Source organism: Lepidothrix coronata, unplaced genomic scaffold (genome assembly GCF_001604755.1).
Source record: "Lepidothrix coronata isolate B3197 unplaced genomic scaffold, Lepidothrix_coronata-1.0 Scaffold51, whole genome shotgun sequence".
Classification (NCBI taxonomy): domain Eukaryota; kingdom Metazoa; phylum Chordata; class Aves; order Passeriformes; family Pipridae; genus Lepidothrix; species Lepidothrix coronata.
In genome coordinates this window covers 381,886-407,784 of record NW_016690231.1, presented here as the reverse complement: position 1 = coordinate 407,784, position 25,899 = coordinate 381,886, and the positions used below count along the sequence as shown (strand labels likewise).

General features: G+C 45.7%; 5 protein-coding genes across 8 annotated transcripts in view; 3 read left to right on the top strand and 2 right to left on the bottom strand.

Moving 5' to 3' along the window:
- Position 1: 1 nt before the first annotated feature.
- On the bottom strand, positions 2-12,317 carry CDC45 (cell division cycle 45). Its single transcript, XM_017815388.1, has 19 exons — positions 12,145-12,317; positions 10,941-11,000; positions 10,573-10,665; positions 10,037-10,174; positions 9,309-9,452; positions 8,814-8,869; positions 8,176-8,224; positions 7,518-7,579; positions 7,067-7,117; positions 6,273-6,392; positions 5,389-5,520; positions 4,922-5,020; positions 4,518-4,679; positions 4,182-4,320; positions 3,739-3,822; positions 3,151-3,269; positions 2,652-2,728; positions 1,268-1,334; positions 2-943 (listed from the first exon to the last, which is right to left on the bottom strand). Exons 1-18 carry the CDS (start codon positions 12,193-12,195, stop codon positions 1,270-1,272), a joined length of 1,701 nt encoding a protein of 566 aa, XP_017670877.1. The 5' UTR covers positions 12,196-12,317; the 3' UTR covers positions 2-943; positions 1,268-1,269.
- A 439-nt stretch (positions 12,318-12,756) lies between these two features.
- UFD1L (ubiquitin fusion degradation 1 like (yeast)) lies at positions 12,757-19,322 on the top strand. 4 transcript variants are annotated; one of them, XM_017815564.1, is made up of 12 exons: positions 12,757-12,845; positions 12,944-13,076; positions 13,797-13,829; positions 14,663-14,784; positions 15,113-15,243; positions 15,642-15,714; positions 16,223-16,291; positions 16,804-16,869; positions 17,162-17,209; positions 17,564-17,652; positions 18,032-18,113; positions 18,533-19,322. In XM_017815564.1, exons 1-12 carry the CDS (start codon positions 12,843-12,845, stop codon positions 18,605-18,607), a joined length of 924 nt encoding a protein of 307 aa, XP_017671053.1. In that variant the 5' UTR covers positions 12,757-12,842; the 3' UTR covers positions 18,608-19,322. The 4 variants fall into 4 exon arrangements, with proteins under 4 accessions (XP_017671053.1, XP_017671054.1, XP_017671056.1 ...); XM_017815565.1 differs by lacking the exon at positions 12,757-12,845 and having other exon boundaries at positions 12,949-13,050; XM_017815567.1 differs by lacking the exons at positions 12,757-12,845; positions 12,944-13,076 and adding an exon at positions 13,105-13,270.
- Positions 19,323-19,524: 202 nt separating this feature from the next.
- Positions 19,525-21,055, top strand: CUNH22orf39 (chromosome unknown C22orf39 homolog). Its single transcript, XM_017815569.1, has 3 exons — positions 19,525-19,557; positions 19,642-19,809; positions 20,340-21,055. Exons 1-3 carry the CDS (start codon positions 19,531-19,533, stop codon positions 20,463-20,465), a joined length of 321 nt encoding a protein of 106 aa, XP_017671058.1. The 5' UTR covers positions 19,525-19,530; the 3' UTR covers positions 20,466-21,055.
- Positions 21,056-21,222: 167 nt separating this feature from the next.
- Positions 21,223-23,168, bottom strand: MRPL40 (mitochondrial ribosomal protein L40). Its single transcript, XM_017815568.1, has 4 exons — positions 23,105-23,168; positions 22,426-22,509; positions 22,016-22,171; positions 21,223-21,676 (listed from the first exon to the last, which is right to left on the bottom strand). The coding sequence occupies exons 1-4, from the start codon at positions 23,152-23,154 to the stop codon at positions 21,367-21,369; spliced, it is 600 nt and encodes a 199-aa protein (XP_017671057.1). The 5' UTR covers positions 23,155-23,168; the 3' UTR covers positions 21,223-21,366.
- A 276-nt stretch (positions 23,169-23,444) lies between these two features.
- Positions 23,445-25,899, top strand: part of LOC108497686 (protein HIRA) — a 38,956-nt gene continuing 36,501 nt past the window's right edge. The window contains exon 1 of the mRNA XM_017815562.1: positions 23,445-23,533. Coding sequence (XP_017671051.1) covers positions 23,497-23,533 — 37 coding nt within the window. The 5' untranslated portion in view covers positions 23,445-23,496. The remainder of the gene's footprint in view (positions 23,534-25,899) is intronic.

The window sequence follows — 25,899 nt, the reverse complement described above, 5'->3', positions numbered from 1 at the left end:
TGTTGGCTACATTTAAATCATGTGTAATATTAAATTAATCTGTATTAAAATATGTACAAAATTGATGTAATGATGCATAACCTTTAGATACTCCTTATAATACATGAAAACATTGAAGTCACAGAGAATTCAAGTAAACATTGCAAGAAGAAAAGAATTCCAAATCTACACATTTACACACCCACCAATGCACAGCAGGTTAAGGCCAACAAGCCATTTCATTTCATATGACCAAAGTAAAACGAAATCTGTTATGGAACAGAATCATCATAGTACTTTAGACTCTTTCCAGGAAAATTATTCCCAAAGTCAAGCTACAATACACTATCACAATGCACGACTAAAAAGGCTTTATTAACACTGGAATTCCTCAAATTTTTCATGTGGTATTTGGCAGTTACTCAGTATTTGGATTTTAAAAGCCCTAAAATCTTAGAACTTGTCTCACAAGACAATTCTTTTAACTAAACTACAAGACTTCAACCCCATAGTACCAAAAACAGTTTCAACATTCTAGAATTTCAAGTAGAGTCTCGAATAGTTCATTTAAAAAATAAAAAGCATTTAAGCCAATTTTAAAAGCACATTTGAATGGTAATATAAATATGGAACTTCTTCAAAACCTATTTTTTATCGTCAGTGACCAACTAAACATCACAGAAGCATGTCTACAATAAAAGCAAGTTTGACAAAGAGAAGTCCTATTTAGGAATCCCCCTTACAGGGGTGGGATGTTCACAAAAACAAGTGTTCAATATCTGTGTGCTGAGGTCAAAATCCTTTTGACCTCCCAAGAGGCATAAAAACAACAGTCCAGGCCTGTACCAGTTCCTAAGATAAAGCAAGATGCATCACGACTGCAGCACCATGAACTTTGGAACATCCCAAATAACTGCAGAGGGTCTGATCCTCAGCTTCCAGCACTGGGAGCCAAAAAGCACCACTGTGTAACAAGGGCAGAAGACAAAAGGAAACCATCAGTAGTCAAAGTGCAAAGAGAGAAACAAATGGATGTAGAAATCTTGGAAGCCATGCATGACTCTGTCTAACAAACAGCCTGGAACTAGTGCTCACAGTGTACCAGCCTAGTGAACTGGGCTAACAGTCACAGCTACAGAGAGTCTCCTATCTCCCTCTCTATTCCGGATAAAAATTACACACTGGCATAGGCTACAACCTTAACACTGTGAAAGAAGAATAATATTCTACAGGTTACTAGCTTGAACTGTAATTCATTTTTTAATTAATCCTCCTTATAGTGTCTTACCATTAGGACAAGAGGGAAATGAGGGCATCCAGAAATTTGCTCCGATCTTCTGTTTTCAATTCAATTACTAAAATACGAAATAATTTATTACAAGATGCAAGCAATTGAATATGTCAGATGTCACATTTGAAGAACAATAATCCTGAGTATACTAATTTATATTCTTACTTGACTTTAAGAAGGAAAAAACCCACCTATTTACTTGGACAAAACTAAAGCACATGATTTTGTGTTTAGACTTCAGCAAACTCTGATTGCTAGGTGCTCATCACACAATATTGCAGGCACTGTTTAAATCTAAGCATGTTTCTTTTCCTGTTCAACACACATACATAAACATGTATGGTTAAAAACTGCCTCTTTTGTAAGCATGTACAAAGATGGGCAAATAAGTGTCTCATCAATACCACGGTTGGTTTGGCTGCTAAACATAAACCCCCTGAGAGATAAGGTGGCAGACTGCCAAGGGCACGTGTGAAACCCATCACTGCCTGCAAGAGGGAGATGTTCTCACAAAGATGTGCTTTGGAGTTCATAGTTTCTGCACAAGAAGACAGCACTTGGAAGAAAGCCTGACAAATTTGTCCCTCCGTGCTGGCCCATGCTTTCAGCTGCTCCTGCCCCTCAGCACAGAGGATTTCCCGGAATTTTCCCAGAATCTCCATGTGTGAGAGGGTGAAGGAATCTCCTGGTTTATTTTGGTTGGCTCTGAAGCAGCATGTCCAGGGTTTTGGGTAACTTGTAAGTCATCTTAATTTTTTGGAAATATTGCCAACACTCAATCCAGTTTTATACAATCCTGTTTCACCTGCCAGCTGGTTTTTTGGCTCTTTTTATTTCTTTTTTTTCCCATGGTTCTCCCAAGGTCCACTCGGGCATTAACTTCAGTGATAACATGTGAGTTTACAATTCTGTATCAGAGAAATGCTGCTTTGAGTTTAAAGAGCAGCTTATGTGAGAATTCCCTGTCACGCAGCTGGAATTAAGGGCTTTGTGTTCCCAGGATTGTCCTGTTTGAGGGAATATGTCGGTGGTGTTCATCCCACTGTTTGCACCAGATGGGGCAGGGTCGCAGCCCCCGCGGTGTCCCATGAGAGCCACACCAAGGACCCGCAGCCGTGCCCGCAGTGCCCCCTGCGGGGCTGTGCCCGCCGCGTCCCCCAGCAGTGCCCCCCCAGCAGTGCCCTTCCAGCAGTGTCCCCTGTGGCATCATGCCAGCAGTGTCCCCCCAGCAGTGTCCCCTGTGGGACCATGCCAGCAGTGTCCCCCAGCAGTGTCCCCCAGCAGTGCCCTTCCAGCAGTGTCCCCCCAGCAGTGCCCTTCCAGCAGTGCCCTTCCAGCAGTGCCCCCCAGCAGTGCCCCCCGGCAGTGCCGTGACACTCACTGGACATGTCGAAATGGTTGTGCAGTGTCCTGGAGCCGGTGCTGTCCGCCGCTTTCTCAAAGGCCCTCCCGAAAAAGCTGGAACACAGATGAGCGTTACAGAAAAGGATATATTTTCTGAGGTAGGGATATGGAACCTTTCCCTTGCTGAGAGCTGGAAACAGCTCCTAGATGTGCTTCAGGTGCCGTGTGTTCAACACACACCTCACTCATGCACATGCAAAAATCCTCACATCGGAGGCTTTTAGAAATGAAGTCGTGGGCCACACGGTGAACTATTTCCCTCTTTTAGTGAATTATTTCCCTCTTTTAAGAGGGAGGGAAAAAAACCACCTTGCAAGGAAGGTATCTGTATCCTCTGTCAAAGTATCTCATCCACACTGTATGCAAAAGACGTGTTCTTCTTGACAATTCAAGTCAACAAAATCAGTGTTAAGTAGATACAGCAAAGATATATTTGTGGATAACCTTTAGTAAGACCTTCTAAACACTGTGCTTACTTTTTTTTGTCCGAGCTCTCTGTCTCTGGAGGGATGCCCACCATGATCACAGTTCCCTGTTCCACATCCATGGGTGCAGCCATGATCAGAGGCAGCAGTTTACAGCGCTTGTTTTTTGTCTGGAAGTCAGAAAGCCTTTGTTAGACAAAGCTCAGGAACCAATTTAGTATCAGCTCTCCACATGAGATGGCACTACAGGCATTCATCTAAGGGTACAGCTCTAATGACTTCAACAGAAGGTGGTTTCTTTACAAGATCTCTTAATCCCCTTCTTCCTTCCATCAAAAGTCAGTTTAAGAACCAATAGAAATTTCAGTGATCTGCTCCCTCAAAACTTAGAAAATTACACAAAGATTTAGATTGTAATCTCAGCAATGAAAACTCTCCCTAATGCTGTGAAGTCTCTCAGATAGGTATCTTTCCTAGAGCAGCATTGACAGATATGCCAAAATTATCCAATCAATTAGCAGAAAATCATTATTAATATTTTCATATTATGTTTCTAGTAATCAACTGCAAGTATCCAACACAACAGTAACTACTACACTGGCCAGAAGCTTGTGAGTCAAAAGATTTTAATTTACTTACAGAGCAAACAAATGATTTGAGTAAGTTTTTACTAAGCAGGCACAGAGACACAGGTTTGGAAAACAGTTTCACATCTGGTGTGCCCTAGGAAAAGAGGAATTATTTCAGTTGCAATCCAAGATGATTCTTACATTTATTTAGTTTTACTATTTACTGCCAAGTCTAGAAGCTTTGTGTGGCTCAAGGAATATTACAAGAACCATCAGAACCCAGGAGTTTGGGCTCCCCCAGCTTTGCAGTGATCCCTCTCCCCTCTGTGAGGGCTGGTTCTTCCTTTGGGAAGTTCAGGGCACATGTCAATATTGACCCAGCAGAGCACAGGATATGAAACAGGTTCTTTCTCACAGTAATTCTTATGGAATTAGCAGTTAGGAAAAGTGTTATTCGAGGATGATACAGACAAAAAGGAGAGTCAAATGAGCAGCTGAACATAGAATGCTGACCTCCATGAGGGAACAATAGAGAAATGGCCCCTGAGAAATGACCAGGTTGGTGCAAATACAGCTGGCCACTGTCTGCTGAATGGCACGGAGCTGCTTCTTGGCCAGGTCCAGTCCTTGGTGCAGCTTGTCCAGGTTACCCCTGCAACAGAAAGGATAAAAATAGACATGTCCTCACAAAAATAAAGCTTGTCAAACAAAAATGAAACCTAAACACTATTCACAAAGATATTTGGATTTTTCTTCAATAGCTTGTGAAGCAACAATGCATATTCAAGATACATAATCCACGTTCCCTAAGTAAAATTGCAAAAGAATGAAGTGACATATTTTCAGTACCTGGAGAGACTGTCCAAAGCTTTAATAAAATTAGTTGTTTCAGGCCCCTCTTTCTCTATATTCTCCATAAGAGAAGTTGTTGCATAAACTATATCACTTGCTGAGAACTTGTTCTTAAAGCCAAAGTGAATGCTGAAGGTCTGAACTCTTAAATCTTTCATTCTGCAAAATGAAATAAACCCGGGAAAGTTAATTAACATTGTCAACATTAACATACTGAGGAGGCCAACGTTAAGAGCATGAAGACAAAATTTACCCTAACATTTCCAATGAGCCCAGTGTTACTTTGTCAATCAAAGAACTATATTTTTTAAAACAAGATATTAGAACTTCTTCATACAAAAATATATGAACTTAATTGAAAACTATTTTCAGATAAAGCCTCTGTATTTAAAACAATTTACCCAAATTTGTTTGCGGATTCTTCAATCATTTCCCGAAGATTTTCTTTCAAAGACATGTCCATGGAATTAAATTTCTGTTTCACTTGCTTCAAAGGCAAACTAAAAACAGAAGGAAAAAATAAATAAATAGGTATGCCAGAAGAAAAAAATATTTTGCCTTTCTTTTTAATAATATTTTCTTAATTATTAGGTAATTTAGCAAGTTTAAGTCTGACTAAACTTGTTCACATTAATTTTGATTTAGTGAGAAAGCAGAGGTTACTTACTAACCTGCCATTCCATAGAGGTATAGAGCTGAAGTATTCCTTGTAAACCAACACACAAGCTGCATCACTGCCACCTACTCAGAGCCCCATAATCATTTAAAAACTAACAAGTTGAGTATTTGCGAGCTATATTCTGAATATATTCCCATAATTCATTGAAAAAACGATCCTTTAATCAAGACACAGATTTTTACAACTCACCCCATGTCAGCCAAAAACTCCTGGAGCCTCTTCTGCCCTTGTACAGACCACAGCTTGAGTCTAGCAGAGGTGTACGAGGTATTACAGAGACTTTCATAGAGAGACCAGTGCTGATACAGGGCCAGGCGCAGACTGGACAGGAATTAGGGCAAATAACTACAAACACAGTCATTTGAGGCTGCAAACCCCAACAAAACTCCACAAGCAGTAGTTAAGTGTTCAGTTGCCCTCACATGTCACGTCCTTGTACTACAAGAAATGCAGGGAGAATCACAGAATCAGCTGGGTTGGAAAGGACCTCCGAGATCATCAAGTCCAACCCTTGATCCAACCCCGCTGTGGTTCCCAGCCCATGGCACTAAGTGCCACATCCAGTCTCTTTTTAAAAATCTCCAGAGACGGAGAATCCACCACTTCCCTGGGCAGCCCATTCCAATGTCTGACCACCCTCTCTGTGAAGAAATTCTTTCTAATATCCAACCTAAACCTCCCCTGGCACAACTTGAGACCATGCCCTCTTGTCTTGCTGATGGTTGCCTGGGAAAAGAGACCAATCCCCACCTGGCTCCCCCCTCCTTTCAGGTAGTTGTAGAGAGTGATGAGGTCTCCCCTGAGCCTCCTCTTCTCCAGGCTGAACAGCCCCAGCTCCCTCAGGCTCTCCTCATAGGAGAAGCTGCAGGTGATGTAACAGAAGGAGTCACGTCCAACAAAACACCCAAACCTCCATTTATTGCCATTCCCTCTCAGCAGCAGAGACGTGCAGGGATAGTTTCCCTCCATCAAGGCTCAGGAGGGGCTCACCCGGCGGGCAGAGTGCCCTGCCCAGCCCTGGGAAGGGGCTCACCCAGCAGGCAGAGTGCCCTGCCCAGCCCTGGGAAGGATACTCGTAGTCGAAGGCGATGCGGGTGCAGTCGATGGACAGGGCGTGCTCCTCGTCCTCGTTGCGGTGGTTGTGGCGGGACACGTGGCGCTGCAGGGCCCCCACGTCCGTCACGTACTTCATCCTGGGCAACAACAAACCCGTCACTCCGCCCTCTCCCTGGGAGTTTTGTTCTTGGTTACGAGATAATGCCTCACAAAGTCAGCAGTGTGAAAACACCTGAACCCCCCCAGCTTGCTACATGATGATCCTTCAGTATTCAGCCACAGAACCGGGCAAGGAAAAGTAAAAACAAACCCCAATAGTGAGAGACAGACTGACCAACCACATCAGTTATTTATCACATTTGTCTCCTTAAAAGTAACAACAGAACAGCAGAATTAAAGCCTACACTTGTAATACTAGAATTCTGATGTATCTAGCAGGAAATAAGAAAAAGGGAGAAAAAAAATTTGAAAAAATCTAAACTAAAACTGTAAAGGAACCTGGAAGATCCAGAACACACAAAAGTTTTTTCCTTTAATAAGATTGTATTGAGTTCATACTTAGGTAAACTACTATTAAACACCATTTCTTCCCAGATCAGAAATGATTGGTTTATAATTTTGTGAAAAATAAAGTTGGCTTAAAAATTCTAAATAGTAGAAAGTACTTATTCCCTTACATTTCCTTATTCCCTTACATTTCCTGATCTCTATTAATTGCTATTAGTTACACCCACACCCAAAATTTTAGAAGGTAGACAAATAAATATAAATAAGAAATAATAATAAATATAAATTAAAAACTCTTCCTTACTGTGTGATTTTATCTTGGACCCATTGGTCTGTAAGGCCAACAATCGCCCACCTAAAATTTTTTTGGAAAAAGGGAACAGAAAAAAAAAGGTTAAAGCAACAAACATTCCAATACAGTATGTTATATTTAACCCTCTAAGCGTGTAACAGAATAAGTCAGCAGCACTGTTCCCCAGCAGCACCCAGAGGTTCATAACAAAGCTGTGCTGTTATTCCCCTGAGCAGTGGTACACATGTGGTACCCACAGCACCCTGTGGTACCCACAGCACACCTTGCTGCTCGTGACTGATTCACACAGCAGTGACCTCTGGCTGAAGATGTGCATTCACTCACACAGGTATGGGCTTCACTGGACCCTCACACTCAAGCTGAGTGATTCTGGGCAATCCTGCCTGTCTTTGCTGCAGGTTTAAGCTTCCAGCCCCTCTGGAAAATGAGGATGGGAACATACCACAGCATGTCGTTCAAGTCCTTAGACATCACCCAGGCCAGATCAAACATCACCATCGCAGACTGCAAGGGGGAGAAGCAAAAGGGCAGCACAACAGTCACAGGATTCTCACCTCAGTACACAGACAGAACACGGGAATTTGCCAAGGCTTAGCATGTTACTAAAGCTCTGGACATCACACTTGAATCTGACAATCTGCCAGAGTCTTACTAAGTAGAAAGCAAAATGTTTCAGATTGCTCTGTAAACCTGCATTATATATAAAGCAAACACTTAACAAAATATATCATCAAAGGCCAAAGGACATAAGGAACAGTTTGATGTCCTAAGTGCCATGTTTGGGCTATCCTGAACTTTGAAAGACAAACAAGTCCCTTACATGCTCAGGTCTTTTTGTGAAAGCATCTTGTGCATAGATAGATACTTTTGTCAAGACCTAAAAATCAACTAGAAAACATTAAACTAAGTTAAACTACTTGTATATATGTAAAAATAACATAATGCAACAATATTATAATGCATATTATTATTAGATAATTATATAATTGTAATAGGTAATTATAACCTTGGATATTGTCCAATTATAACCTTGGATATTGTCCAATTACCTTTACATTGTCATCTCGGGTTTTTATGGCAAACAAAGAGTTTATACTTACTGAGGTCCCATGGTACTCATACTGCTCATAATCAAAGAGAATTTCTCGTCTGAAAAGGGGAAAAAACCCAATACATTTGACTAAAGGATGAACTGGTCATTGGATCCAATTGAAAATATAAGTCTAGAATTGTGAATATCATCTCAGTTTCATTTTAGCAATGAAAAAAATTAAAGTTGGGCTAGAAATTGTGGAAGGCAAACAGACTTTAGTAATAATGTGGAAACCACTCTGAAATGTACTCATAAAGCAAAAAGGAAAAATTTATTAAGTCATTATTCCTCAAAGCCCATTTTATCTGATTTGTTCCTGCCCATTCCTATTAATGAGATTGTGAAAGAAGACAGAAGCACAGACTTCACCCTAGGACAGACAGGATAAGAATACCACAGCTATTTAAGTGAAGCAATGTACCTATTGCTACTCAGATTTTAAATTACTATTTACAACTTCCTTCATTTAAACCTTTTATTTTTATACAGTAAATACCCCTCTCAGCTTTCTGAACAAAATTAGAACTAAAGCATCTTGCAAATCACTGCTTGGCATCATATGTTTGCATTCTTAACAAGAATTAATCTAGTCAAAGATTAAGAGTAGAAAAAGAGGTACAAGCAGCATAAACCCAGTCAACACACCTGCGTGCTTCCCATTCTCGCCTTTGTCGCCTTTTCATCGTCCTCTCTATTACATCCTGTGAATTAATTTGGATGTTAGAAACTACATTAGCATCTAGACACTTTAATGATTAAATCTTAATTTAAAAATGTGACTAAGGTATTCATTATAAAGAACTTCTTTTAAGAATTAGTAAAAAACCAATATTGCTATGAACAACATCTCATGAGAAAAGTATTAGTATCAAATATTTTTCCAAGGAACACAGCTGTAAGAAGTCATTAAACATAAGTTCAAAATATCTTTTTTTACTAGGAGAAAATATTTCTGTGCAGTTCAGATAAATAAACATTCCTTATATGTGAAACTCTACCTGGTTATTTTTAGGTGATGCACTTGAACTTGTGGTCTAGTGGAACACAATTTTTAAACTCAAATGCAATTATTACGATGCAAAATATAGGTTTTAACAGTTTTGTTTTCCTTATTTTCACAACCAAGTAGCAGAAACACACCTCTTCAAAACGTCTGCGTTTGTCTGAAGGTTCTGACCCCTCACTTTCATTCTCTGAATCCTCTTCTTCCTCCTCTTCATCTCTGAAGATATCATCATAAGCAGGAACATCGAGATCATCATCTTGCTTGACTAACAGCTTAATCTAGCAAGAAAAAACTATATTTAGGGAGTAAAACATCTTAAATGACAAATGAGAATACTTCAGTATTCTCAGTAAGAGAAACCAAAAATTCAATTCCAGGCATATCAAAAACATTGGTTTTTAATACAAAGACCATACTGATTTATACAAAATAAGGGTAAAAAACCCCCATATTCCTTTTTTACAGAATTACTGGATTAATTATTTTTACTTTTTTTTTGATTGTTAAAATCAAATAATTTGTGTTTAATACTTGGAAGTCTAGGTGTTTCTAGATGCTGAGAGATAATACATATTACATTCTGGAGGATGTTTATCCCCTGATTTATGGCAGCTTGATTTACAGCACCAAGATTAATACGTGTTTACTACCGACAAATCTCACACTGCTGACAGTATAGATTTTGCTACTGAAAACAGATTTTTTTTTTCTGATCATGTACCTTACTGCTGCAAATATTCATTAATGCTGCTTCCTGACCTACTACCTAATGCTGGAAGCAGTTTTGCAAAACACAGAGAAGCTCTACACCACACACCACCACACTGTGGGGAGGTTTTTATCATGAAAGAAAAGCCTTTACCTGTGTGTCATTGTAAACATTCACTACATTGATAGGTCTGTGGCTGTCACACACAAAAAAAAAAGTGTCTTCTTCAGGCTGCAGGATTTCCAGGAGGTCAACATTGGCACCACAATTAATAAGAACAAAGTATTTGAACTGCAAAAAAAGGAGAAAAAAAAACCAACCTTGTTACTTCAATTAACAGGGGACATCAAAGACTGAAAATACCTTTACAAAACCTTCAAAACACTCATCATCACCAAAACTTGTATTTGCCTTCTGATATTTGATGTCTTTGTAGCAGAAATTTTTTTTAAGACAAAACACCAAATTTGGGGACCTAATTTGACTCTATCAAAATTATAACACATTAGTCTGACCTGATATGTAAAACTTCACAAGGTTGTTACTGGTATGATAAAATGTTACCGCAGTTTTGAGGTAACCATTAATAACAAGTAGTTCAAAAGCTGACATTTTAAATGGGAAAAGGGAAGAGGTGCCTCTCTTTGAAAGCTGAGCTGCAGATTAAAAAGTTTCCCGTGTTTTTTCACCTGATCTTTGTGCTCCAGAAAGGCAGTTTCAAGCTCCTGCCATCCAGACACTGGGACGAGGGTGTATTGCACATGGTCACACTGGAACAGGGCCTGCAGGGAAGCAAACAGCTGTCAGTGCACGGGAAGGAAGCAGCTTCTCCTGCAATGCCAAACTCTATTCCCTACAAACCTTTCTAGTCAAGACATCCCAAATGACAAACCTACACGAACCCAGAGCATGACTCACCAGTTTCCCGCATCATAACTCATGGAAAAAGTAAGTTACAAAAGCAGATTAAACCTTTACCCTTTCCCTGGTTCAAACCCATTAAAAGGATCCCAGGGTATATTTTCTTTTACTGCAGTGATAATGAACCAAGACTTACTTGGAGTATTTTACAAGCACATAATGCATCAACATCTGAAGCAACGAGAAGAAGAACACGCTGCAAAAATAACAAAATAAATATATTAATACAGGTGCCAGACCTGATGTGCTGGAACATGAAATGCATAGACCACTGTGAGGCCAGAAATTTAGGTAGAGATCGTCATAAGCATAAAATGGGATTGCTTCTGAATGGACACTGCAACCAAAATTAACCAGTTTGGATCCCTGCAATATGAACAAAAAGCAACTCCAAAGGATACCCAAAATATGTCAGCTGCTTTAGGGAAATGTAACTACTCAGACTCCTCTGAATCAGTCGCCGGTTTCAAGGTTCACAACTAATCAATCCCTACAGCTATTTTAATTGTGTCTAGAAAGGCCTTGGTTTTCAGCATGGGATCTGGAACAATTTTGACTAAAGAAAATCTTACTAAAGTAAGAGCAAGGCAATGTGTGAAATAAATTGTTTTGCCTAAATCAAGGTTGACTGGTGGGTTGATTTTTTGTTGTTTTGTTTTCAGTTTTGTTGGTTTTGTTTTGCAAGGGTGTTGCTTTGTTTGGGTTTGGGGTTTTTTTTAAGATTTTGCTCACAGCTGGAGAAATCGAGAGAATTTGCACAATCCATAATATAGGTTCACAGGTAGAAATGCCAAAACACTGTCTCACAAAAGCTTTACCACCTCGGTGTATAAATCTCCTGTGAACACAGTTAAGCAAACCAGGGATTAAAAATGAAAGTAGCCAACCAGACCTGCTACAAGACTGTAACAGAAACCTTAAAGATGACGGGATCTGGGTGAACAACAACAAAACAGCTAAAAAGATATATAGAAACAGAACAGCTTAGAGACATCATGGTTAAGCACAAGATCCAGGAGAGCAGCAGAGCACCCGTGAGGAAGGAGGCGAACTGTAATGCAAACCCTGGCGAGCCCTGGGCTGGCGCAGCTTTGTGTCGGGTTTCCAAGGGCAGGGAGAGGGAACGACCCGGGTGAGCGGCGCTGCCCCGGGAGCGCGGCCCCCGCCGCCCCCGACCCCCGGCGCGCCGGGACGGCCCGCACCGGCCCCGCTCCGTGAGCGGCGGGAACCGCGGGACCCCTGAGAGAGCGAGCCCTGAGGGAGGGGGGGAGAGGGAGCCCTGAGACGGAGGAGAGCCCTGAGGGGAACCCCCCAGCCCCAGTCGCGGCCCATCACCGCACCTGGGTGACAATCACATCGTAGAACTCCCGGCGGCAGTCGGAGACGAACATGGCGGGAAGGAGGAGCGGGAAGGAGCGGCGGGAATGAGGAGCAGGCGGGACGGGCGGGAAGAACCGGCGGGAAGGAGCAGCAGCCCCCGCTCCCGGGCCGGCCCCGCTCAAACTGGGCGCCAAACCAGCGCCGCGTCCCATTGGTCCGCGCCTCACGGCACGCTGGCCAATGGGAACGCGGCAGCCCCGCCGCCGCGGCGCCGACTGCCCAACCCATTCCGGGTGTCCGCCAATGGGATTGGAGGGAGGCATTGGCGATGCGCGCGGCCAGCCAATCCCGAGAGGGCCTCAGCCGGAAGTACCGCTCTGAGTTTTTGTAGCCGCATCCGCCATCTTTGACGCGGGCGAGGTGTTTGTTCTGCCATTAAAGCGAGCCCAACCAAGGGGCGATGGGGCCACAACAACGTTCGATGACCCAGAGGGGGCTCGAGGAGCAGAAGAGCCCCGTGCGATGCCGCCTCTGAGGTGCGGGATCCCGTCTTCCGCCCTCACAGGCCATGGCGGCGCGGGCGGCGCGGGGCACGCCGGGAGGGGCGGGGCACGCCGGGAGGGGCGGGGCGGGCCCGCACAGCCCGTGAGGTGGAGCGGCGGCCCCGGCCCGGCCCGACCCGGCAGCCCGAGGGAGCCCCGGCGCCGGCACCGCCGCCATGGTGAGCCCGGGGCACGGCCGGTGCGCTGCGGCAGCGCTCGGGGGGGCTGTGGCGCCGATTAACGCGTCCTTCTCTTTGTGTTGTTTTCTCCGCTCTAGTTCTCGTTTAACATGTTCGACCACCCCATCCCCCGCGTGTTCCAGAACCGCTTCTCCACCCAGTACCGCTGCTTCTCGGTGTCCATGCTGGCCGGGCCTAATGACAGGTCAGATGTGGAGAAAGGCGGGAAGAGTATGTGCATGTTTTATTTTGACTAATAAACCTGTTGGAAGGGTGTTTGTGAATGTTGTCGAGTAACGCAGCTTTTGGCCGAGACTGCAGAGACGTTGAACGGCAGGAGACAGCTGAGCGCCCTGGGTGGGGCCCTGAGGAAGGAGGAGGCGTCATCTTCCATTGCCTTACTCTGTAATTAAAAAACTTACCGAGTGAGTCTGGGTTTAGGAACGTTAAAGTAAGACAGTCTTATTTTTTGAAGTCTCTTGTTATGATTTTGGATCTAGTATAAGCCATGGAAGTTTGTGACTAAGAGCTTTCTCCCTCCACCCCGTTTCTGTACCTCACTTAAGTTGAACAAAGAATAATAAATTGGCTAACTTCATTTTCAAGCTGTCAGATCAATGCTGTGTTGTTTTGAGTTGGTGTCATTAAAGAGCACCTGTGAGCCCAAACAAGTAAAATTAGTTTTAGAAAATATTTGTCTTAGCACTAGGTATTGTAAAACCTTGTTTCCTCTCTTTTTTTCTTTTCTGATTAAATTCTGAATTACCATTAGCAAGTACATTTATCATGACTGTTTCTACTGAAATCTCTGGCTAAAAATGAATTTGCAGGAGATTTTAGAATCTCCTTTCTCTTTAGAGGAGACTAGAGAAAGGAATGGTAAAGTCGTGTGTTATGTACTCTTGTACAGATGTGCTTTTTCTAATCTCCCATTTCTGTTCATCCCTGCAGTAATTATGCCACCGTCGGCTTTGGATCAACTCAGTAAGTGAATATTTTATTCTGGAACAATAACATTCGAAATATGAGCAAACGTGTAGGCAAATGCCACAGTGTTTTAGCTATCTCTTGAAGTCTGACTTAAATAGAGAATAGGCCAATTAGTTAAAAAATGTATTCTGAAGGTGTTTTTCCTGTCAGAGTTAATGGGGCTTGTCTGTCTTTAAGTACAGACATCTGAAGTGTTTGGCTACCTGAGGTGTGAATCAGTATTTATTAACTATTAATAGTGCACTCAGAATAATGGTTACAATTAATCTCGTAAATTCTTAATTTCAGCCAGGTTGTCCTGGATAATGTTGTCTGCAGCAAAATTTATTTTAAAAACAAAATAAGTGAGAATTAACTTTGAATTGGGGAAAAGATAACCAAATCAACAACATAAAGGGTCTTTTTTAGCCTTTTTAACTAAGGGGTTTTTTTTCCTCCTTGGAGTTTTAGTCTGAATAGAATTTCTTTGAGAGATTACTTTAGTCATTTAATTTTAAAATGGGCAGGACCTGTTAGAAGTCATTCGGTAGATGCTGAGCAATGATAGCACAAGGACATAACAGTAATAGATTCCTCTCTCATTCCTGCTGCCTGCTCATGTCTGAGCTTGGGGAAAGGCTGGGGGAGGATTTAAAGCTCCAGCTGTGATGCCACCACAGTATTTGGGTATTTGCTTTCTCTCCTGGATTTGTAGTTTGGAGCAGTTGGGATAATGGTGGGAGGGGATTCCTCTCCTGCAGTCCGGCCCGTTCTCTTGGTGATGTTTGAAAGCTTCAGCAATGTGTTGGTGGCTTTGACCAGCAGAGTTTTCCTCCCCTGTCTCGCAGGCCGCCTGAACATCACTTACCCCATGCTGTTCAAGCTGACCAACAAGAACTCGGACCGCATGACGCACTGCGGCGTGCTCGAGTTCGTGGCTGACGAGGGCATTTGTTACCTGCCCCACTGGGTGAGCTGCTCCTGCTGCACTGACACAACCTCAGCAGCAGCATTCGCAACTTGCCAGTTTAATAGTAAAGAAGTGCAGTGTTTCCTGAATGTGTCATGTTCCAGCAGCTTTCAGTCCCAGCTCAGGTTTCCCTCCTCGAGGGGTTAACTAAGTAAAGCAGCCTGTGTTTAAGGTGCACCTGGCTGTTGTTCCTGAAGTGAAAATGGGGTAAACAGGTGCATGTCAAGGAAGATGGTGGCCCCAGCAAAACTAGATATGCACAAAGAAAGAGATTTGAAAACATCAGACATACTGACAGTGGTTTGTATCTTTGTTTCCATTCTTGCAGATGATGCAGAACTTGCTGCTGGAAGAAGGAGGCCTGGTGCAAGTGGAGAGTGTTAATCTGCAGGTTGCTACTTACTCAAAATTTCAGCCACAGAGTCCAGATTTTCTTGACATCACCAATCCCAAAGCTGTGTATCCTTCCTATTTGATGATGGAAAAAGATTTTTCTCCCAAATTGGAACAATCAGGCAGAGCTAACTTTCCAGGTGGGGCTCATACTCTTCTGTTAGTAGGTGACTACTGCTGCTCCTTCTGAAAACAAAAGGGATGGAGAGCTGTTGTACAGAGATGTGGCCAGCTGCTGGCACAAAGTGTGGCCTGGAGTGAAGCAGCAGGAATCTTGGCTTAAAAGTCCAATGAATTTTGAGTGTCCCTTTGAAGAACTCATACACCCTAATGTTTACTAAAAGGCTACCTCTGGTGCTGATGATTTTTAAACCATGTTTGAGGATCAGAGGTCTATAATACAGTAACTTTAAAGCTTTGATGTTGCCTTGAATACAAGTCTTTCATCTTAACGTGCTCTGAAGATTAGAAAATGCATTGAGAAACTTTGCCTGTCTGACGACTGGGGATGTTATTGCCATCAACTACAATGAAAAGGTACAGTAGAGGATTGAGGGTTGTGGACTAAGTTCAGCTGTTGGATGTTGGTGCTAAAACAGTCAACCCAGAGCTGTGCAGTGTTGTTGAGAAGTAATTCCAAATGGGAGATTTCGCAGTGGGTTTTTTGTTGGAGGGGAAAAGGGGTCATTTAAGCCTTTCCCTGAACTGCTGTTTAAACTTTCTTTTGACTCACAAGAAAATAAACCTTTGCACTGTTAAAGTTTTTACAAGCCAAGGGACAGAATTTATCCTAATTTGTTTTCAAAAGTGCAGATTAAAGTACAGTGAGAGTGCAGCCAGGTACAGTAATAGGTAGGTTCTCTCGGTTCTGAGTTAAAAACCTTTGCTCTTAAGTTCTGTAGAGACCCTGCAGTATCCAGTCCTCAACCTAGAGCACTTACTGCAGTTCTTGAAGCTGTTTGAAGGGAAGGGCTTGTATGTGCTTTCTTATACATAAAGTTGAGCTTTTTCCTGTGCAGTGCTAAAATAGCCATTCGTGTTTCAGATCTACGAGCTGCGGGTGATGGAGACCAAACCGGATAAGGCCGTGTCCATCATCGAGTGTGACATGAATGTAAGTGACAGCTGATGGGGAAGGTCTGCCCTGACTGTGTCCTCTTGGGGCAGGGATAGTGCTGTACCTCCAGCACCTCTGTGCTGCAAAACAGGTACAAGCAGATGGGTGGGGACGATGACTCATTTGAGAGGACTCCACGTGCCTTTGTAACCACATCCGTGGTCTAGAGTGGCACTTCATGTACCATCAGGTGACTAGTGCCTCGAATTTAATGGTTAGCTTCAATGTGTTTTATCTGGGTTTTATTCAATAGCCTGTTCTTGACTCAGACTCCAGTGATACTGTGGTGCTGCTTTACTGCTCTGTTTCGATTACATGCTAAGGCTCATTCCTGGGAGGCTTAGTCTTTTTTTAGTTTTGAGTTAAAACATTCAACAAACAAACCTCAGCTCTTTCTAGATCAAATGTAGTCATGATAGTTTGTGGAGTTTGGAGGAATAGTAGTATAAAGCTTATGATTAAAAGAAAAATATTAACCGCATTTATTTTCATGCTTTTTGTGTAAATAGGTGGATTTTGATGCTCCTTTGGGGTACAAAGAACCAGAAAGAAGTGCACAACACGAAGAGAGCACAGTAGGTTACGCTTCTGTTCTTCCAAAATGTATTTCCTAGAAGTCAGCATTGCTTGTGGGGAAGCAGTGAGCCCCAACATAATTTTTTTTTTCCTGAAACAAGTTCTTAAGGTTAAAATTGACTTACCAGGAGCTTTTGCATGTGTTACTTAGGAGATGGTTGTTTACCAACTGTTGGTTTTGGAAAGGGATTGTTCTGAAGTTTTGTTTGGTCAGAAGTATGTGGGACTGTTTCCACATGTTGTGTGTGTACAACATGAGCACAATGAACTCCATTGTTTTCTCCCTCCCAGGATGTGGAAGCAGACCATAGTGGATATGTGAGTGACATAGGATTTCGTGTAAGTCCCCTATTTCTGCTGGTTTCTGAATGTTGTAGAATGGCGAGGGAAAGTTGTTTCAAACAACTGCAGAATACTAATATCTGTCCTGAGAGGCAACTGTCATTTAACTAGTGAGTATCTGCAAGTGTTTTATGGTGATTGCAACCAGGACCTGGATGACTTGCTGTCTGTAAATGGGAGACCGAAACATACCCCTGCACCCAGGGCCCATCAGCTTATATGCACCAAAAAGAAACATGCTGAATCAAGTAACTAAATAAAAATGACTGTGAGATTGTAAAGAATATAGTGTCCCTGTGCACTGAACTTTCAAATACAAAAGTTAAATGAAAACTCATTATGTATCCATAGGCATTCTCCGGTTCTGGGAACAGACTGGATGGCAAGAAGAAAGGTGTGGAGCCTAGTCCCTCACCAATTAAACCAGGAGACATCCGAAGGTATGTTTCATTCACTTGTCAGCAACTGAAGAATCAGTGTTTGAGTAGAGTTTTAGGTTTTTTTTCCTGCTCTTGCAATATAAACAAACTAATTTCATCATAAACTTGCCTTTAGAAAATAAATGGTCTTATCCACAGGCCCCAAGGAAACATGGCCCTGGCCAAGCTTCCACAGCAACTCCAGTATTTGGTTATTTACCTCATGCAATGTATGAACCTTCAGAAAATAATTCAGTGGTTTAACTCTGGAATTATTTAGTAATGGAAATATGCAGTGAGTGTTGGTACAACACTGACAGACATGGAACAGGTCTCGCTGTGTTCAATTCCGTGGTAGGTATAAAACTTCTTTCATAATATTTTTATGCTTCTTTTCCAGAGGAATTCCTAACTATGACTTCAAGATTGGTAGAATCACATTCATTAGAAACTCACGTCCACTGGTAAAGAAAGTCGAAGAGGTAAATAAAATTGAGTGCTCCTAGTCTTGCACAGAATTAGAACATTAGAACTATGGCCCAAGTTTGTGGTTCCTCTCCCCATAGTTGATTTTCGCAGCATTCTTCTGTTAAAAAGTGGTAGCAGTTAACTGGTGTGAGTTATGTGAAAGCAACCTCTGGTGTCCTTGTTACTGATGTAAAAAGGTGGGCCTGGTGTGTAATGAGCCAGTGCACCTTCATTTCAGGTGGCTGCAAGGCCGCCAAAGTACTCCTATTTTGTTTTCAGGAAAAAAGTGTTAATGTCTAGATTAAGGATGGGAAATGTCTGCAGTCAGTGGCTGCTCTGATGGAATGTTCTTGCCAATGATCGTTCAGCTTTCATCACACACAAGCACTGAGCAAAGAGGTAACAACCTTTTTTCCCTCTTTCCTTTCTCCAGGATGAATCTGGAAGCCGGTTTATTGCCTTTTCAGGAGAAGGCCAGTCCCTGCGCAAAAAGGGAAGGAAGCCCTAGGCTGTGGTACCTTCAGTTAGTTAGGAGGAAAATAAAGTAACAGTTGCAGCATATTGGATCTTAGTTATTGCAGTTGAGAGGAGAGATCGTTTTGCAACATAGGAAGCCTCTTACTGGTTTTGGTTTCATGTTTAAAACCGGAGCTGTCAGACTGTCTTAATTTTCAGATAAAAATTGAGTCCTGGGAATTTGGAAGGAGCTTTTTGTATGTGTTGTAAAGAGGTGAATGTAGATCTCTGATTAACCTGAGAAGTAAAAGTAACAAGCTCTACCTTACTAAAGATCCAGTTCTTAGACTACATCCTCCTCTCCTATCCTGAGTGATGATGGTCTCATGTCACTCTTTGCTTGGTATTTTCCTCCCTCTATGTATCATTTTACCACAATTTCAGGTAAGCTTTTTTGGTGTGGTGCAGGTGAAGGCTGACACTTTGGTGTTTAGGACTTTTGTGCAGGGAGTCTCCTTGAGCTTTAGCTTCAGGTGTTGGGTTCTCAACCACTTTAAGCAAACCCCCTGTAAGTGCTTTTTATATTTATAATTATTAACATGCCTTTTAATAGTTCAGATACTATAACGTAGCAATCTAATGGCAGGTGTAGGGAGAGGCAAGACCCAGCTGCGCTGCCCTGCTTTGGAACGGCCGTGTGGGTGTCACCCGAGGGTACGCGGGGGCAACCTCTGCGCTGTGCTGAAAGTAAAGGACCCTGGTAACCAGCCGCGTCCCTGTGTGGTGATTTCGGACAGAGCGAAGCGGGGCCTCCTTCCCGCCGCGTCCCGGCTCGCTGTGAGGGGCCGCTGCTCACGCGCCGCCCGCCGGGCAGCCATTGGCTCGCCGGCCTGGGGCCGCTTTGTGCCGCCCCTCGCCATTGGCCGCGCCCTCGTGTGTCGCCGTAAGCGCGGCGGCCATTGGCGGAGGCGCGGCATGGCGGACGCGGGCGGCTCGTGGCGGGTGAGGGGGCGCGGGGCCGGGTGAGGGGGCGCGGGGCTCGGCTGGGCTCGGCTCCGCTCAGCCCGGCCCTGTGTCCGCCCGCAGCCGCCGCGGCCGTGCGAGGACTACTGGGGGGAGTGGAAGCACTGCCGCGGGCTGCGCCATGCCTTCCACCACTACTACGCGCACGGGGAGCTGCCGGCCTGCGGGCGCTGGCGGGAGGACTACGAGGCCTGCCGGGCCTGGGAGCGGCACCGCGCCGCCGCCGCGCAGGTACCGCCCGGGGCTGCTGCGGCTGCGGGGAGGGCTTGGGAAAGCGGGTGGGTAGGATTGTCTTGACATCCGCTTAAGGATCCAGGGAGCATTTTCAGTGTTCTGCTGCAAAGCCCTTGATTTCAGTTACTGTGACATTCCCTTCCTGATAGGAAAAGCTGCGACGCTACAGGCAAAACGTATACCTGCGGTGTCCAGAAATGCCTGTGGCTACAGCCCCACAGACGCTGGAGGACTCGGGCCCTGCAGCAAAGGCTACAGCGTAACTCGTCCCTGCAGCCAGGCAGGAAAGCCCTTGGCGGGGAGGGTTGCACAGAACTGGTAGTTCTCTTCGTAATGCAGGAGTCACAGGCAAAATATGACTTAGTTAAAAACCTGTATCCTGGCTTACTTAGATAGCATTTGGCACTTCTGTTTAAGCATGATAAATTTCTTTTTCGTCTTTTATCTCAGATAGTCACAACAGGAAGTGGGCTCTGTAGGACTGGAATATCCAACACTATCATGGTCATATTTTTCCTCTATTTCAGGAAGCTTTGTGCAAGAGTGAAAGAGCTCGAGTGATGGAAAGCCAGAAGTATGCTCCGGTGTGGACACTCAGGAAAAGCCCCCCACCAGACTGGTATCTACCCCTTGACCAGGACAAACCAAATTAGGAAGGTTGTTTGCTGTGTTTGGTCAGTAACTTAATACACAATTCAGAACTGTGCTGCCTTTTTTTTCTTCCATGTCATCTTGAAGTTATACAACTGTAGCTCTGCCCTGCAATACTTGAGCACTCTTTCAAAAGTACTGAGAGTTTATTTAAATGCTGAGTATTTTTTAAAGGGAGAGTTGAGGTGCTTAATTTGTCTTGTATTGCTATCTTACACTTTAGGATCTTGTCTCAGCAACTCAGCAGGCAACTCCCAAATTAATCCACACATGATCCAGCTCCTCTTGCTAGATCAGGGCCTCTTCCCCTACCAGCTGGTGGTGTGCACTTTTGGAACAAGGTACCAACCCCAGGCCTGCAAATGGGAAAAAAAACAAGCTGGGAATCCTCCCTCCTGTTCAGGACAATCCCAACCACTGGCATTTAAAAGGCATTTCCCAGAACAGGATTGTTGTGGGTTAAGAGCTTCTCACCTGATGGGGAGGTGCTGCAGATCCTGAAACTGCCCCTTTGTGGAACTACTCTTGAATGATGGTGTGTGTTGTGGTAGTATTCAAAACTACTACAAAAATAAAGGTTTAAACAAATGTAGAGAGAGATCTGGTTTGGTTTAGGGCAAACCCATGGAAACTTGGTTCCACGAGTTATGTGGCAATATAATAAAATAAAAAAACTGGCTTTGTCGCTGGGTAAGGTTGTGTAGCTTGGCTGGGTGTCTTACTACCTGGATAACTGCTAAAAACATCCAAACACACAGATACTTCACTAATGTTTTATTTACAGTCACACACCTGCAGCATTGTAACCTGCAGGAAGAATTGTGTGTTCTTTCTCCCTTCAGCCCTCCCTTCCTTCCTTCAGTTGCCAAGCAGCTCCTGGCGGGTGCCCCACGCCCTCCTCCCTCACTGTGTGTACACCTTGGTGATATCAACGCACTTTCCCTCGGGTGGGTCGTAGCCAGGAAGGGGGGGGGTGTAGGTGGGTCCATCCCTCTGGAAGGGGAGCAGCCCCTCATCCCGTCGGATGGCTGCCTGGTACAGCTCCTCCGATTCCAGGCGCAGTTCCTTTAGTGCCTCTTGCTGAGATTCCACAAGGCGCTGAATTCCTTTCTTTTCTGCCTCATCTTGCTTCTGCTTAAACAAACACCACTTCTTCAGAAGTAAAACTCTTCTTTCAGTCTCTTCAGGAGACAGAGCGGGAAGGCTTCGCACCCTGGCAAAGAGTGGGGTAACATTGTGAGAGACAAACAGCCTGACTTCAAAGACCAAATCAAAAAAATCAACCCACTAAAACAACAACACAACCACCAAACCCAGAGAATACATTTAGTTTACTAATAATTTAGTCTGTCTGCAAGGACACCCCAGTCATTCTAACAGGAAATTCATGTTACTGTTTTTTCATTACTTTTAGCAAGAACAAATAAAATTTCCTTTTCACGTTTTTGTCCTTATGGAAGTGGATAAGGTTTTGTACCAAGGCTGGCTGCAGTTGTGCAGAGAAAGAAATTCACTGCAAATGCAGGCATGTGGTAAAACCAGAGCCACTGACCTGTTGCTGTCTGAGTACTTGAGTGGGGTTATAAAATCCTCAATGGGAATCAGTTCTGGGGCAGCTTTTTCCAACTTCTTAAGCTTCTTTTTCATACGATCCTTCTGTGCTTGCTCTCTCCTCACATCCACTTTCTTCTTCTTCTTTGGTTGTGCTCTACAAGGGAAATAGTAAATAAAAAAAGTATTTTGTCCTTTGGTTCAACACCAGCAACTTTCACTTTAGTTTTCCAAGGACTGTTCCTTCCCATTGCTTAATTTAGTCCCTAACAGAAGTTCCAGCCATGAACTTTATTCAAGTAGTGGAATTTCCAGTTAAACATGCACAGGTAAAGGTTAATTTGGACTTGAGAAGATTTGTGTTCCCTGCGCTTGAGAACACTGCTCTAACTCCAAGGCAGCTGCACTCACCTCACGGGGAGGGATGTCCTGAGGGTCAGCACAGAGCTCTGCCAGTGACTCCCTCGGAGCGGGCCCCTCTGGGGCAGCCACGAGCTGCAGGAGGAACAGGAACATAAAGCGTGAGGAGAAACCGACTCTGGTGGCACAAGAGCTACTTGTTAGTCAGGAGTGAGTGATGAGCTTTGAACCATCTCAACTCTGGGCAGGATCCAGCGTTTGCCCAGAGATGACCTCGAACTCTCCAGCGAGGTCACTGAACCCAAACCCAGGCTGGGCGGTGTTGTGCGCCCACAGGATACCGAGGAGCAAAACACAGACTTTTTTTTAGGTAGATTACAGTAACTTTAAGCTCTGGCAATGGCTCGTTTAAGGTGTCGGTCTGTGAGAGACAAAAGCACCGCCGTTCGGATTAGGAGACATGTTACTCAGATCTCGGCAGTGTCATGGGAGGGCGAACCAGGTGCCCGCGCACCTGCTCCTCCTGGTGCGGGAGTCCGGGGCAGGCCCGGCCCGCCGAGGGACTCTGGGCGGGAAGCAGCCCCGAGGCGCGGCTGGAGCGGGCTCAGCAGGCACCGCGGGCACGGGGCACTGCCTGGGCTCCCTCCCCGCGGCCCCGGGGGCGGTACCGGGTCCCCCTGGGGGCGGTACCGGGTCCCCCCGGGGCGGTGCCGCGTCCCCCCGCCCGTACCTGGCCTGGGCCCCACGCAGCCCTCGCGCCGCCGCCGCCACCGCCCACATGGCCCCGCGGTGCTCCCGCGGCCCCTCCGCCCGCGCCCCGGTCCCGCGCCCGCCGTTCCGGCGCACGAAGGTTCCGCGCGCCGCCCCGCCCCGTCGTTGCCGCCCGGCAGGGGGCGGGCTGTGCGAGGCGCGCGGAACGCCGCGCTCGGGGGCGCTGTTTCCCGCCGGGCCGCTGAGGCGGGGGCCGGTTCCGGCCGTGCCGGATCGCCGGCGGGCCCGGCCGGAGCGGGCTGTGCGCGCCCTCCGCCCGCCGGCCGCGAGCGCCGCGGGCCGCGCCGCCAGCCCGGGCCGCCAGCCCGGGGGCCCGAGGGCGGGGGCCGGCGGGGGCCCCCGGCGGGAACAATGAAGCTGCTGAAGCCGACCTGGGTCAACCACAATGGTGAGGCCGGGCAGGTGCGGCGGGGAGCGGGGCCGCGGCGCTCGCGGGGTCCCGGGCCGGGCCTCGGGCCGCCCCCTGGCCGGGCCCGGAGCCCCGGCGGGCCCGGAGCGGCCGCAACAAGTGCCGGTGTGTCCCGGAGCGGGGCCGGGGCTCTGGGGCGGGGCGGAGGGGCCGTGCCGGGGCAGCCCCCGGGCCCGTCCCGCCGCGCACGGCGTGTGCGCGGGGCGCAGCCCGGCCAGCGGCGCCCGGGCCGGGCGGGGACGGCTGCGGGGCTCGGGGGGAGCGGGAGCCGCTCCCGCCGCCCGGGCAGCTCCGTACCTGAGACAGCGCAGAAGGTGTTCGAGTGCAGGGCGGTCGGCGCTGTCGGTGCCCCGCGGGGTGAGCGGTGTCCGGAGCACAGCACTGACCGCGCTGCTCTCACTGCGCAAGGTTCACTGTCGGAGTCCCCACATGCACTGAGCTGTCGGTCTCCGTGGGCGAAAAGGTTTCTCCCAGCAGTACTTTCAAAACAACTCCCTGAATTTCTATACTCTCCTGTCTGCCAGTCCTCTGGGGGTTTTGTAGAGATCTGTGAGCTCAAACGCTTTGAGAGTGAAGTGTTGGTATTGACAGAAGGCTCTGTGCTTCCCTAGTGTGGCAAACACGGGGTAGCATCAGTGTTATGTACTTACACTGCTTAGGATGAGTTTCCAGGTTAATACCTGTACTGCTCCTGGTGAGGCAGTGAGAAGAAATCTAACGTGAAGAGCTCACTTGAGTTTGTTTAAGTTTTGTCCTCAGAGCCTGGATACAGCCTCATTTCCACTGTTAATGTCTAAATGTCATTAGATGGACTCACGTAGTTGACTGGGATCTAGAATAAGACTAAGGTGGAGACCAGCTTATTCAAGCTGGAAAAGCATGCTTTGAGTTAAAAACCACAGACACAACTTTACAGCTGCCTTTCTGCACGTGTTTGTGTCTGTGCTGTGTTTGTATCCGTGCTGCAGGTTTTGTAACAGTCACTCAAGCCTCGAGTTGCTGTTCACCTGCATCTTTACTTGGCCTGCTCTCCAGGGATTGTGTAGGCAGCAGATGGACCCAGCCTTGTAACCAAAGGTTGTAGTGAAGTGAAAAATTGTGGAAATACTTTTTTTGAGTTGTTTTGTACATTTCTGCTTGGTTGATCTAAACAAATGTAGCATTTACATCTTAATCTCTGGCTGCCCGTGGGCAGAATGTCCTGTGCCTCTGTTTATCTTCAGTGGGAGCACACTTAGGAGCAGCTGAATAAAAACTTTCAGCCTAAATCTAATCTAAGGGATTAGATCTGTGACTTCTTTCCTTATTTCTTTAAAGGGTGCACCTTTTGATATGGGCGTGTCTTTGAAATCTGTAGCGATTTAGAACACATCCAGCCACTGCAGAAAACAGGCTTCAGCCAAGCGATTTGCAGCAGGGGCTCCTTTGGAGAGCTCTGGGATCCTCTGCCTGGTGGATATTGCACCACGCAGGGCCTCGATAGTCCCACATTTTATTCTCATTTCTGCTGCTGACCTGCTGGGATGAGTTTGGCCGAGTCACTTTGTCATAGTTTCACCTCCTGCAGAAGAGACATTTGGCAGCAGCTCCATCTGTAAAGTGCTGTCAGTGGTGCCAGGGGTGCAGGACTGTGTGACATTCCCACACTGCTGTCCCTGGGGTGGGGAGTGCAGGATATAACCGGGGAGTTTAGTCAGCCCCTTTAACACCCCAGGGTTCCAGATCCTCCAGGCATCCTGCATGCAGGGAGTCTGTGTCACTCCTCTTGGGCCTCCCCTTGGCTCTGGAACCTCTCCAGAGCAGGGTCAGGAGAGTTTTCACTGTGTGTGCTGGAGACTGATCATTTCTGTTCCCTCGATCCCTGCACAGGCACACGGGGCTGTTCACTGCTGTTGGAGCAAGGCTGGCTCTTCCACACTCCAGACCCAGCTGCCATCATTCCAGCCTTGCCCTCTCCTCACTCAGCTTTGGGATTTTTCCTTTCCTGACTGGACTAGAATGAGTGTGATGATGCTCACGGGCACACACTCCACAGGCACTGGAAGGCAGTGTTGGAGCTGGGATGTTCAGCACACCTGGGAATTGTGGGCCATTTATTTATGGTAAAAACACATTTGGGCTCTGCAGGTTTTTGTCTTAGAGTTCTTAATGTCATTTATCTGAATACTTATTGGAAATGTTTCTTCTTCAGATGCATCTTCTGTAAGCTTGTCACGCCCTTAGTGTGGGTTTATTAGACATTGCATGAAATTCTCATTATTGTTGTGTTCTCTTCCATATTTCTTTGGCTTAGAGCAAGGTAGAATATTCAAAGTGCAATCTAATGGGGGGGCAGGAACAGATGA

Bases quoted from the DNA above. Each gene is read 5' to 3' on its own strand.
- CDC45 (XM_017815388.1), bottom strand. From the start codon at position 12,195: ATGTTCGTCTCCGACTGCCGCCGGGAGTTCTACGATGTGATTGTCACC. The intron at 8,225-8,813 runs GTGTGTTGACTG...TCCCCTTTTCAG, and splicing joins CGAGAATGGGAAGCACGCAG to ACGAGAAATTCTCTTTGATT. The intron at 5,021-5,388 runs GTGAGTTGTAAA...TTCTGTTTTTAG, and splicing joins GAGTTTTTGGCTGACATGGG to TTTGCCTTTGAAGCAAGTGA.
- MRPL40 (XM_017815568.1), bottom strand. From the start codon at position 23,154: ATGTGGGCGGTGGCGGCGGCGGCGCGAGGGCTGCGTGGGGCCCAGGCC. The intron at 22,510-23,104 runs GTACGGGCGGGG...TTCCTCCTGCAG, and splicing joins CTGCGTGGGGCCCAGGCCAG to CTCGTGGCTGCCCCAGAGGG. The intron at 22,172-22,425 runs GTGAGTGCAGCT...TTTCCCTTGTAG, and splicing joins AGGACATCCCTCCCCGTGAG to AGCACAACCAAAGAAGAAGA.
- CUNH22orf39 (XM_017815569.1), top strand. From the start codon at position 19,531: ATGGCGGACGCGGGCGGCTCGTGGCGG. The intron at 19,558-19,641 runs GTGAGGGGGCGC...GTCCGCCCGCAG, and splicing joins ACGCGGGCGGCTCGTGGCGG to CCGCCGCGGCCGTGCGAGGA. The intron at 19,810-20,339 runs GTACCGCCCGGG...CCTCTATTTCAG, and splicing joins ACCGCGCCGCCGCCGCGCAG to GAAGCTTTGTGCAAGAGTGA.
- UFD1L (XM_017815564.1), top strand. The intron at 16,292-16,803 runs GTAAGTGACAGC...TTGTGTAAATAG, and splicing joins TCATCGAGTGTGACATGAAT to GTGGATTTTGATGCTCCTTT. The intron at 17,210-17,563 runs GTAAGTCCCCTA...ATGTATCCATAG, and splicing joins TGAGTGACATAGGATTTCGT to GCATTCTCCGGTTCTGGGAA.